Source organism: Falco punctatus, assembly GCF_963210335.1.
Source record: "Falco punctatus genome assembly, chromosome: 2".
NCBI classification, from domain to species: domain Eukaryota; kingdom Metazoa; phylum Chordata; class Aves; order Falconiformes; family Falconidae; genus Falco; species Falco punctatus.
This window is the reverse complement of record NC_137581.1, coordinates 25,117,293-25,130,520: the sequence shown is the minus strand read 5'-3', so window position 1 is coordinate 25,130,520 and position 13,228 is coordinate 25,117,293. Positions and strand designations below refer to the sequence as shown.

General features: G+C 37.9%; 1 protein-coding gene across 4 annotated transcripts in view; it reads right to left on the bottom strand.

The window, feature by feature from the left end:
- PDS5B (PDS5 cohesin associated factor B) overlaps positions 1-13,228 on the bottom strand; it is a 130,574-nt gene that overhangs the window by 34,312 nt on the left and 83,034 nt on the right. For all 4 annotated transcript variants that reach the window (XM_080377496.1, XM_080377499.1, XM_080377498.1 and 1 more), the window contains exons 19-23: positions 11,789-11,949; positions 11,045-11,168; positions 10,101-10,259; positions 9,219-9,287; positions 4,329-4,465 (exon numbers count right to left, since the gene is read on the bottom strand). In XM_080377496.1, the coding sequence (XP_080233622.1) occupies positions 4,329-4,465; positions 9,219-9,287; positions 10,101-10,259; positions 11,045-11,168; positions 11,789-11,949 (650 nt within the window). The remainder of the gene's footprint in view (positions 1-4,328; positions 4,466-9,218; positions 9,288-10,100; positions 10,260-11,044; positions 11,169-11,788; positions 11,950-13,228) is intronic.

Sequence of the window (13,228 nt, the reverse complement as noted above, 5' to 3'; positions counted from 1 at the left end):
AGTGTCAGCAAGATATCGGCAAGCTGAATGCAGAACTAATGCGCCTGGAACAGCATCTCCTCTGCTTCAGGTTTTGAGAGTACTTAGCATAGGCAGTGAACCAGAACAAGGTCTTAAAAAAAAAAAAAAAAAAAAAAAAAAAAAAAAAAAGATTAGTTGGGATGAGTTTGGTACAATGCTCTGGGTGATGCTCTGTGTTGAGAAAGGAACGTACTCTGAATAATTAGAAAAGATAAGGTGGACACCTGAAGGAGATATGGAGACCATCAAGTCAGGAAATCGCTGAACAACGAAAATTGAAAGGTCCACTCCACCTAGATCCCATCTATTGTGAATGGAATGATTAGGTGTCAAAATCAAATGAGTATGTATGTAAAAATGTGTAACCTCTCAGGAAAACTGTATAAATTACCTAACTTTTCACTGAAAACTTCGGAGCTAGTTTGTCCGGTGCAAATCGGCTAGCTCCCCAACGTTGCACGAAATAAATACCTTTGCTGCTTAAAGACAAAATTTGTCTCTGAGCAGCTGCTCTGTGCATTTTGTGTAAGCTATACTGCTGATGCCAAACAGAAACAATGGAGACGTGCCCTCCTTGCAGCTTAGAGCCTTCCCAAAATGCAGCTCTGGGAATCACAGAATAGTAACAACTGCAAGGAACCTCTGGAGGCTGACCAGGAAACCCCTCTGCTCAAGCAGGATCACTTACAGCAGGTTGCCTAGGACAGCGTCCAGATGGCTTTTTAGTATCTCCAAGGATGGAAACTCCACCACCTCTTTGGACAACCTAAGTTGGTGCTCAGGCACCCTCACAGTGAAAAAGTGTTTCCTTGTGTTCCTCCTGCATTTCAGTTGGTGCCCATCGCCTCTGATCCTGTCACTGCACAACAATAAGAAGAGCCTGACACCATCTTCTTTGCACCCTCCATTCAGTTATTTATACACATTGATGAGAACCCCACTGAGCCTTTTCTTCCTTGGGCTGAAGGGTCACAGCTCTCCCAGCCTTTCCTCATCCATCAGATGCTCCAATCCCTTAAGCATCCTTGTAGCCCTATGGTGGGCTCATTCCAGTAGCTTTGCACCTCTCCTGTACTGGGGAGCCCAGGTGTTCCACCACCTTCTCAGGGACTGAGGTGAGGCCAACTGGCCTGCAGTTACTTCTCTTGGTGCTCCTTCCTATCCTTTATTAAAGCTAGGAGAGGCATCTGCTCTCCTCCAGTCTTCAGGCACCACAGTCATTCAAAGATGATCAAGAGTGCCCTCACAGTGACATCTGCCAGCTCCCTCAACACTCATGGGTGCAGCCCATCAAGGACCACACACTTCTGCATGTCCAGTTTGCTTAAGTATTGTCTAACCTGATCTTCCCCCAAGAGTATGTCTTCCTTGCTCCAGACTTGGTCTCCAGCACCTGGGATTTCTGAAGGCTGGTCTTGCTAGTAAAGACTGAGGTGAAGAAAAGCATTCAGTACCTCAGCATTTCCCGTGTCCTGTCACCAGGGCTCCTGCCTCATTCAGCACTGGGTGCACATTTTCCCTAGTCTTCCTCTTGTTACTTACTTACTAAAGAATCTCTTCTGGTTGCCTTTCTCATCCCTCACTAGATTCAATCTCAGCTAGGCTCTGACCTTCCTGTGTTTCAGAGTGCTCCTGTATTCCTGCCAGGTAATCTCTCCCTACTTCCACTTTCTGTACACCTCACAGAATCGTAGAATGGTTTGTGTTGGAAGGGACCTTTTAAAGGCCATCTAGTCCAGTGCCCCCCCTGCAATGAGCAGGGACATCTTCAACTACATCAAGTTGCTCAGAGCCGCAAGCCAACCTGTCCCTGAATGTTTCCAGAGATGGGGCATCTACCACCTCTCTGGGCAACCTGATCTGGTGTTTTACAACCCTCAATGTAAAAAATTTCTTCCTTATAGCTAGTCTGAATCTACTCTCCTTTAGTTTAAAACCATTACCCCTTGTCTTATTCTAGCAGACCTTGCTAAGAAGTCTGTCCCTGTCTTTCTTATAAGCCCCCTTTGACGACTGAAAAGATATAATAAGGTCTCCCAGGAGCCTTCTGTTCTCCAGGCTGAAGAACTCCAACTCTCAGTCTTTCCTCATAACAGAGGTGTTCCAGCCTTTTGACCATTTTCATGGCCCTCCTATGGACTGTTCCAATAGCTCCATGTCTTTCCTGTGCTGAGGACTCCAGAGCTGAACACAGTATTCCAGGTGGGTTCTCACCAGAGCAGAGTAGAGGGGCAGAATCACCACCCTCGACCTGCTGGCCATGCTTCTTTTTACACAGTCCAGGACATGTTTGGCTTTCTGGGCTGTGAGTGCACATTGTTGGCTCATATCGAGCTTTTCATCCACCAGCACCCCCATGTTCTCCTCCTCAAGGTGCTCTCAATCCCTCCTTTTGTGTGTGAGTTTTGTCAGGAGGTCCTTGCTCATCCACGTAGGTCTCCTGAAATATTTGCCTGACCCGCTTTGGCCACTTTTGAGCTTAGAGGAGATGATATTTGAATACTAACTGCCTAGCTTTCTTGGGCCCTTCTTCCCTCCAAGGCCTTATTCAGTGGGACTCCACTAAGCAGATCCTTGAAGAAGCCCAAGACCATCCACCTGAAGTCCAGCACTGGGATATTGCTTTTTGCCTTCCCTTCTGCCCTCTGCATACTGAATTGCACCATCTTACGGTCATTACAGCTAAGGCTGCCTTCAACCTTCACACTCCCAACAAGTCCCTCCTTGTTGGTGAGTATGAGGTCCAACAGAGCACCTCTCTTCATTTCTCCTCCAACATTTGTGTCAGGAAGTTGTCACTGATGTTGTCCAGGAAACACCTGGATTGTTTATGTGCTGCTGTGTTGCTCCTCCAGCAGGTAGGGCTGGTTGCAGTCCCCCATGAGGCCAAGGCCTTTGAACATGAAGTTGTTTCTAGCTGTTCATAGGCGGCCTCATCCACTTCCTGGTCAGGGGACCTACAGCAGACACCCACTACAATGTCACCTATATACCAGTGGGCTCTTTAATCCTAACCACCCATAAGCTCTCAGTTGGCTCATCATTCACCCCCAAGCAGAGCTCCAAGATCTGGGGTTAAAGGGTTGTCTAACACAGAGCAACCTCACATGTCATTACATCTTTCTCCTCCCATTAAAGAATCCCCAGCCCTCCATTAACTTTAATAATGGAGAACAGACTGCATCATTATATACAGTTTCTATTATTACTTGTAGTTTAGAGTAAAAAAAAACAAACGAAAACAAAACACAAAGAGTTGGAAATTTAAATTTCTTAAAATGTGCACAGTAAGGAATCATCACTCCAAGCATGCAAACACACAGGACCTACAGAGCTGATCTATTCACAGACTACTGGATAAGCCAACAATATGCTTGAGCAGTTATGATGAAAAGCTGAATTATTGCCACTTAACCCCCTACTAACTATCATGAATGGTCAATTTCCAGAATTTAAAACTATGAAACAATTATTTACAAGGAACTTTAAGAAAGATTACAGAGCTACTACAAAGATAACATACTGGACAATTCTAAGGTTTGCAGTTTTGCACACACAACGTATGTTCTGTCTGCATAATCACTGTATAACATTACACTCCACCTGAAAATTAAAACCTTTTTACTCATACTAGCACAACTGATCCATGCCCTTAATGCTTTTGTAGACATAAATTTTCAATATTTGGCAACCAATAGTGGCTTACAACTTGTGACTTCTACCACAAAGGATTAAGAAGATACCCAGAAAAACAAGTTGTCTAACAATCATCTATAAGGCAAATTATTGAGACTTAATTCTCTTTACATGTTTCCCTCTTCCTTTCATTTTTAGAGGCCTCAAGAGATTAAAATCTGCCTTCAAACATAGGTGCCTTATGTACTAGCTGTTCTCATCTGGCTTACTGCAATGTGCCTTTTTTTTATTATAATTATTAGAAAGCCTGCCTATTGCCTTTTGGCATACACAACAATTAGTATATTGGAAAGAGCAGGCTGTATAAAAAATTAAAATCATTTTTCAATGGGGAAGAGGAAGTTACACAGTTTATTCTTGCAATATGAATAATGGCCCTTTGAAAAAAGAGATAAAATGAAGATAAAACCATTAAAATGCAGATACATATACAGTGTTAAAAAACCCGAGACTAAGCAAACGTGTAGAAATCTAGCCAAGTTTACCATCAATTCTTATGAAAGAAGATGTAGAAATTGTTAAGCAGTTTAAAGAATAGTTTAAATATTACTTTGACTAAAACTCTCCTCACTGCATCATCAGACATCAAAACGTTGCCATCTGTTACATACCTAATCTTCCCCTGCTCTGTTAAATCTCCATCACTGTGTAATATTGTTGTTAGCAACCTCAGAGTAGAAGTTCCTGACTTGCTGTGGTTGTTCTTCATTCCTAGCAACCACCGAACCATCATCTTGATAGCCTGAATCTGAAAAAATTTTGATATGCACAAGTCAAATCATATTAGTCTTATTTTTAAAATAATCTTTATCTTAATTTAATTGAACAGTATTTTCCCAAATGCTTTTTGCTGCTATGAACATAAGCCTGTCAAGGCTGCAAAACATCATTTAAATACTGTAGACATACACTAGACAGCAACTCTCCACTGAAAGTCTCAAGCATTTATTACAGCAAATAAAAATCATACAACATTTAGTTAGTTTGAACTGTTTCTTCTACTAAGCAATCACATATTTTGTCCTGTGAAAACTTTATTTTAATTGAGCTTACGTCCATTAAACACTGTGAAATAGACAAAATTTATACTTAGTAGGAAAGTGTTACTGGATCAAAAAGCACAACACATTTTCATCTTCCTGTATTTCTGTAATTCCTGTGCTTAAACAATCCCTATACATTCCCTATACATGTAATATATAAGTTTAAATTTAAAGAAATGCAAATTAAAAAACACTTCATAGACATTTTGACTGTTAAGAGTATCAAGCTGTATCAAGATAACTTGTCCTGGAAGAGAATATTTCTTTCATGGCTATTTAAAGAAAAGCCTCCAACCCTGTTTCTCAGGATAATTTGTCTTTTGCCAATGGAAACATCAAGTGTTTTGAGGCAAGCTTCTAAAAGTATGAAGGATCCAGTAACTATCACGAAACATCAAATAATTTCACATTTCTTTAGTGAAAATTAAGCATGAATATGGAGATTAAGTTTGTTTCAGTATCTGAATCCCTTTGGTCTTTTATTTTCCTTCTATATAAGAGCAGAGACAATAAAGAGAACAAAGAGGAGTATTCTCACAGCAAAACAAAAATGCTCATCTGAATCACACAGGCATCCTTGGGGAATAAAGAGAAACAAGAAAAACAAACCGAAATAGCAAACCCTGAAGTTCAGCACACAAAACCCAAAAGCTTTAAAAAAAAATAATAATTAAAAAAAAATACCCACACTTTTTGCACATGGTAACTTGAAATTTTCTCCTTAATGGGAAAGGCAGTTCTAATGCTTTTATATAAACATTCACAGTATCACCAACTGAAATTCATCATACAGTTGATCCATGTAACAAACTGATCACAACAGTTCCTTCATATCTAAGTTGAGGATTGTCACCTATACATGAGTTTATTTTTTAGCACTGTAGCCCATTTACTCCACCCACAGAAGAACACCAGCAAGAGGAAGGATGTTTGTCACTTGAGAACTCAAAATGCAAATGGACTTCCAGAAACAGAAATGAAATTGTCTTGCCCTAGCTTTCAACAGGTCTTCCACTGAAACAGCAGTAAGTATCCACCAGAAGATTTTAATAGCAATAACAACAATAATCAAATGAATACTACTAATAGCAGCAGCTCCTTTGGCAGCTTACCAATTCAGTTTCTTCATGTCATAACCAGTACTGTACCCATTAGTGCCTCCCACTTGTTGCGAGGACGGAAACATGCTAACTCCATGTGTCCTCAAGTAAATGACATCCTCAGCCAGTGAACAGCCACATGCCATTCTGGGCTCCAACATCTCTGGTCAGCTCCTGAGCAATTTCAATTTTACCACCACCACCACCCCGCCCCCCACCAATTCCCTTCCCCCAATTTTACTGTCCAAATCTTTTCTAGTCTTCCTTCCACACAGCAAGTCCTAATCCAAGCTCTTCCAGAATTCTCCTCTGACCCCACTATTCCCTGTTTCTTTGCTGGTATTATAATGTGATAACATTCCAAGCAACCCTTCAGAATTAAGCATTCCCATGAAATTACTACAGGGCATGAGAATTCCCCCAGTCATTGCTTCTCGCTACCTGAAGAGTTAAACAAACATGATGTGAGTTTGCACTGCCCTCATATTTTAATTTTTTTTTTGCAGCCAAATAGGATAACTATCAAATGATAACCCAGTTGGATGGCTGTCAGGAGGTCTCCTGTCCGATCTCTTACTGAAAGGAAGGTCACCTGTGAAGTCACACCATGTTGGTCTCAGTTGTATCCATTACAGTGTTGAAAGCCTCTGAGAATGGAGATTGTATGGGCGCTCTTGGCAACCTGCAACCTCTCACAACCTGTTCCATCACCTGACTGTTCTCAGGTTTTTTCCTCATAACCAGCCTGAACCTCATTTCAATTTGTGTCCCACGAGCCTAGAATTCTCTTCCAAGATTCAAAATTATTATACATAAGGTGAAAAGATCGAAAAATTCAAAACACAACGTGGGTCAGAACCATACCAAAGGCCACAAATGGCTGCTTTGTACTTGACTTAGCAGCATACCATGAACTGCATGTGCTTGAAATACAAGCAAAAGTGGTAAGACTTTATAATTTCTTTCTGAGATAGTGACTATAATGTGACAGATGTCTTGTCACATGAGAAAACTGTAATTAATGACTAGCTTTACATAAACTGTCAGTAGTAAGTATTAATTTTTAAGATTAAGATTGACAATTAAAAATAATCAAGAGAAAGTTATAACCTTTTTCTCTGATCTGGAGGTTATCATCATGATTCTGCTGTAGTACAATAAGCTCCCACCCCACACAGTGATCCTAGAAACACTGTTTTCCTATTACATCAATATTATGGCAACTGCTAGCTCAGTTTTCTACTGCTTGAGGTTTTCAAAGCCACAAATGCTGCAGGTTTGTGCAGTAGTGAAAAACGAAACGATGCCCGCTTAAAGCACAGTCAGAGAAAAAGGGTGAGAAGTCTTATATTGCAGCGTACACAGAAGGAAACGAGTTATCACTGCTACCACTAAGTCTCAATCCACTGCATGGTATATACAGAATTATTTAGTACTAGTCACCGTCAAGAGAGATTACTGCTTTAGAGCAGGCACTCACATGCCACGTGTAGAAATTCAAGTCTAACTCATATACTGACTAATCCAATTCATATTTAAGACTGCACTGCAACATTTCTGTACACACATCATTTCATTTAAGGTTTAGCACCCAAAATCAAGGCTAGCCTGTTATCAGTCTATATCTGTTAGGCTGGACAATACTAAAATTTGGTCTTCATCAGTCCTTCCCCCTGTCATACTTAAACTTGCTAGTTTTAAGATCACCATTAGGTACACAGTTATGTTACCAAGGGAGAAAGAGGCTTTTAAAACCAGAGAGAAGAAAAATACACTGTCATAGACAAATGATTTATAAACTACTGGTGTGGCCTGAAGCGTTCATTAAATACAGGCTTCTCAGTGGTACTAAATGCTAATTAAATTTGCAAATCAATTTTCACTGGCCAATAAATGTTTCTAACAGTTTTCAGGCTTGGCTTAAACTTCAAATTGCCTTAAGATTTTCTATAAGCCAATTTCATTCCAAACAGCCAATTGTATGAAAAATTTTATCAACATAAAAGTGTAGTTTAGCGCTTTCATTACAGCTTTACGGATCATTTAAAAAATTAAGAAAAACCAGTATTTACTACTTCAAGATATATAATCACTGAAGCGAAATCATTCTACTTTAAACTAGCAGTTCATGAAATCAAAACATTCATTCTTTTAACAGTTTTTGGAGTGTACTGTATAACTATGGAATTGCACAAACATGGACAATATCCTTGTGGTAGTCAAACAATAAAAAGCTAACAAATCAACTCAAAACACATACGAGCATTTCCAGTAATGAGTTCTGTATCAAGCTGGAAACCAAAGTACTTACTAAAACAGCAGAGGAGGAGGTATCCTACAAAGAGTTTAACAACTTCAATAGAGAAGGCAAAGTACTTTTTAAAACCATCAAAGCAGCTTTATTTAAAAGGCATTGGAAAGTAAATGACTGCTATAATTAACTTAGAAACAACATACTGCAAAGTGCATGCACCTTCCTAATTCTGAAAGAAAATGTGAAATCATAATCTATGCCTGTTCCAAAGAAAAGACATTTAAAAACAAATACAGACACAGGACATATTTTTCACAGTATAAGTCTATTTCTGATTGAGTGGAAAATTCAGTGAAAGTATCTATTCAAGTCCAGAAAAATGTAATAATAAATTTGCTTCTAAAAAAGAACAAGCTTGAGATGACATTTTGAAGTAAAAACTCCATCAATATGGTCACCATTTTAAAGTGATTTTTCCCCTCCCCTGAAATCCAGGTTTTATTTTATACACACTGTACACAGAGAAAAGCAATGTAACACATTTACTCTTTTGAGGGAACTGACAAATACAAAACCAATTTTTATTTTATTCCAAAACAGCACTGAAAATTTCTTAGAATGTCCTAGAAATTCAAAAGAAAAAGGGAAGACTTTAAACAAAGTCTTTGTTGTATTAACTCCTGTGTTAAACAGGAAGGAAAAAAAAATTTTACTTTAACTGTGGTAACTGGACTACTTAAGTGTTGCACACCAAAACTAAGCCTACAAAAAGCTACAATAAAAATTCAATGAAGTGTATATATCAGTTTATTTAAAAAGCAAGCAAAAAACCCCCCAAAACAAACAAACCCGGAAAAAACTTAAAACAAACAAACAAAAAACTAAAAAAAAAAAACCCAACCACCCAACACAAAAACCACAAAAAAAGCAGATGCTCCCAAAAGCAAATTATTTTCTTCTGGCCATCCAAAAATGTGTATTCTGATAAGAAAGGTGACAAAGAAACAGAGAAGCATTTGACAGCTTTAGGAATCCAGATATTTAACTTTCTTGGATTAAGTAATATAAACACAATCACAGGAAAATATAGTAAATGCTACTTACTTTAACAAGTGTTTCAGGAGACACTTCTTCATCTGGCACCCAAAGTTTTGTTGTCTTTTTCCCTGGAAGCTAAACCAAATGTTAATTTTGTTATACTACTGTTACACTTCAGTGAAACCTGCTGTATTCTCCTCTTCCTTGTTTGCTTCTGAAGACAATACAGCAGTACTCACTGGTTAGCTTTATGCCTTCTGTATTTTATAGAAGTAACGATTACAGAAGTGAGATACGGCTCTTGCCTCACTATTGAAGCATCAGCAAATTTAACAGTAGTAAAGGGTTTGGGTTTTTGTTGTTGTTCCTGAAAACTGTTGCTTTAGAGAGTAATAGCCATTGTTTTGAAAATAATTTCCAGTTTCCATATCCAGTAGATTGGAAGCACAGTTTTAGCCAGTTAATCTTTCCCTAAACAATGGCTGACAATGCACAAGTTCTTTTTTTCACTTTATAATCATTATCAATACAGAAGTATTAGAAAAATTAAAATTCAGTCTTCCATTTAAACAGTGTACTTCAGTTTCAAACATGCTATACTTCCAGAAACACCCACCTCAATCAATCCCAAAACAACAATGAAAATCACAACTTGCTTGCTCAAGGCAAGCGAAGTCAATACCAATTTTCTCATTTTTAACAAAAGTCAAATCATGAGTGATCAAATGTTGTGCTATATCGTTTGTTGCTTTTGTAAAGACTACCAAATTAGTACTAATTTCTATTCTTGTACTGTGGTTTTTCAATTGAGTCCAACAGTACATACAGAAATCGAAAGACAACCCTATACAAAAAGAACCAACAAGCTACAAAATTTCCACAAGTACTTGCTGATTATCATACTACAGGAGTAGCAGAATCTTAATATGAGGTTTTAAAAATACTTACCCTATCATTCATTAGCAAATCTTTAACAATAAAAGTGGCAACCAAAGATTTCAAAGGGGCAGCAAACTGATCAGGTGCTAGCATGGCTATATGGCCAATAGTAACCAACGGTGTAATGAGATGCTCAAAATTGCTTGGATCCAGACTTTTATGCAGTGGCTAGAAAAAAGGCAACAAATTCAGGTATTACTGATATATTAGTATCTATTGAGAGGTGTGTGTGTGTGAGAGTTCTGTACAATGTTGTCCATGTCCATTTCAGATATACAGTTTTAAAAGAACTATTAATCATTTAAAGACACATTCACCAACTTGGCAAGTCTCCCACAAATTAAAAAGAAAAACCAAGACGACAGACAAAATGTTTATCACATCTGGGTAGTTCAAGAAGTGCCAGCTCAAGCTCATTTATGAAACAATGGGTTAAAAAGCACATTTCCTTGTTGAAGTGTGCATACTACATCTCAAGATGGCAATTTCAATAATGGACTCTGATTCAGCCTTCAAAATAAAAGCCTGATGGGTACTAATTAAAAAGTACATTTGCACTTATAACTATAAAATCTATTTAAGTAGCCTCTATCATAATTTAGTTTTGCATGATTTCTGTAACCATTTGAATACTCCAGGCCAGTCCCAAAGATGAGGAGTGGTATATGGTTCCTCTTTCAACAAATAGTTTATGGTTCTAGCACACAGTCCAACACTTTGTGTTATTCCATCGTCTGTTAAAATACATAACCTTAAACATGATGGATCATGGGATACAAAACCACCCTCCGCTACTATTCTTCAGGCCAAGCTGTATGAGAACAAAAGTGAAAGGGGAAAAATACCTTTTCTAAATTTGATACAACTTCCCACATAAATTGCCACTACATCTCTTAGTTTACATATACAATGTAAAAGACTAATTAAAACTAACTTAAATATTTTAATTGTACCTCAAATATTTGTGCAAACTGCGTTTCTTTGCTGGAAAATATTGCATGGATGCAGTGAATAGCATACTTGGCTTGACGAGGGGGTCCCTTTTTAGCTTTATGATGCAACACTGGAAGCAAAGCACTTAAAAAAAACAAAAAGGTAAGTACCTTTTCACAAACTGAAAATCTTCCAAAATATCAAGCTAACAAAATATATAAATATACATATAAAGAACACAACACCTCTGCAACGTGCTAATTGTCCTTGTTTAGAAAATTTCTTTAAAAGAAAGAAAGAACAAGAAAAAGGTTATTTACATGGACTGCAAGTAAAAAGCCCCTAGTTTTTGTTGATAAAATATCATGTAGTAAAAAAACATTTTATCTGTACAATTTACTGAAAGCTCTTTTTGAAAATATTGTTATCTACACATCCCCATTAAACTGCAAAGAATGTTTTTACATTGCCATATATTTAATTTAGGAAAAAAGCATAAGTAATACTGAAGGGCAATGATAAAAATTATAGTACTATCAGTGACATGTGAGCTGTCACTACTTTGGATATATTCATTTCACTTCTATTCTTCAAAAAGCTGTGCATTTTAAAGTCATTCAAAATCTCTTCCCTATTTTACCTGAAATAACACTTTCTTCTTAAGGAATGCAAGATAATACTATAGCATGCCAAAAGAAGAATGAGAACTTCCAAAATCCCATATAGGAAAGAACTGCTCAAACAGAGTAAGATAGACAACTTACGATCGTATATGAGGAAAGTCTTCTTCAATTTTACTTCCTGTATTTTTGAAAATTTGTAATGCAGCTTCTGCCACTTTTTCATCATCCATTTTCAAGCAAGCCAGCAGAGATTCAAAAGTTTCAGCTGAATGAAATGAGATAGGGTGCGTAAATGAAAGTACCTGCCAAAACAAGAGGAAAGCCATGTTAATATTTTTTAAAGGTCCTTATACATAGAACATTCCATCAAGAGTCATTTTCCACTGCCATACTGGAATATTTATAATACTCTGCCTGGTCTTGTCACATGATCCACATTCTCAGTTTTTCCAACTTTTTAATAGTACCTCCTAAACTCCTCTGTCTTTATACATGATCTCATCACTTTTAAATTACTTCTCCAGCCTCAATTTCTTCTCCTATGATTGTAAACATGCACTTCTCAGTGGCTACATCTAAATTAGCAAGTACTGGGTTACAACAGAAGCAGGTCTTAGGAGAAATACAATTGATGCTAAAGAAGTAATATTGGCATTTCAGGGGTTTTACTTCAGGGTATTTCTAGAATGACTGAACTCAAATAAATGCACTTCTGAAGCCAAACTCATAATTTTCTTTCTCCAAAAGAAATCCAGCTTGTGTGCTCCCAGGCTTCATGCTTGTTCGCCAAGTGGAACAACTGGTTGTACTCCGAAGTGAAGTTCCTATCTCTAGAACAGTAATACCAATACGGTCTCTAGTCCCTCAAGCCTTCCACAGCAGCTTACTAGATCCTGTACCTCTCCTTCAGATTCTTGGACTCTGTTTTCAAGTATAACAGTCCTTCCATGTTAAGGGAAAAAAAAATCATAAAAATTCCTTATTTGATCCTCCCTGAAAGTTTGCCTTGATTTTTAAGTGGCTGTTAATTATTAGCCTCTTTCCATATCATACTCTGACTGGTGGCAAAGAAATAATCCTCAAAATCTAGGAGCTTCTTCACATGCAGCTTTCTATTTTCACCAAGTTACCTTCCTCCCCAATTATTGTATGGCATTCCCTTCCCTGGACTCCTGCATTTGTTCTTTCAAATTCTTCTCACGATGTACAAATCACTTTCTACAGGGCAACCTTACTTCTCTTACTTAAACGTGTCATGCCAGTTCATATCAATATGTAAGTACTGACCTGGAAACCACCTTTCACATATATAGTCCTCCATGACATGATTCATTCTTACTCTGATTAATTTTTATGCTACTGGCTTTTTGTACATTTAACTAAACGTGCATATCTGGCTAAAGAGTCACATGCTATCAGATGAATCTATTAGGCTTCAGTTGATCTAAGATACTCCAAAAACTTCAGTATGGGAGTCCTTTAGATTTTGAGGCCTCTGAAAGTCAACCCACAGCCGGACTACACCCAACACTCACATAACTGAGGTGGCACTATGGCACAAGCACCTTCCTGTGCAAGTAC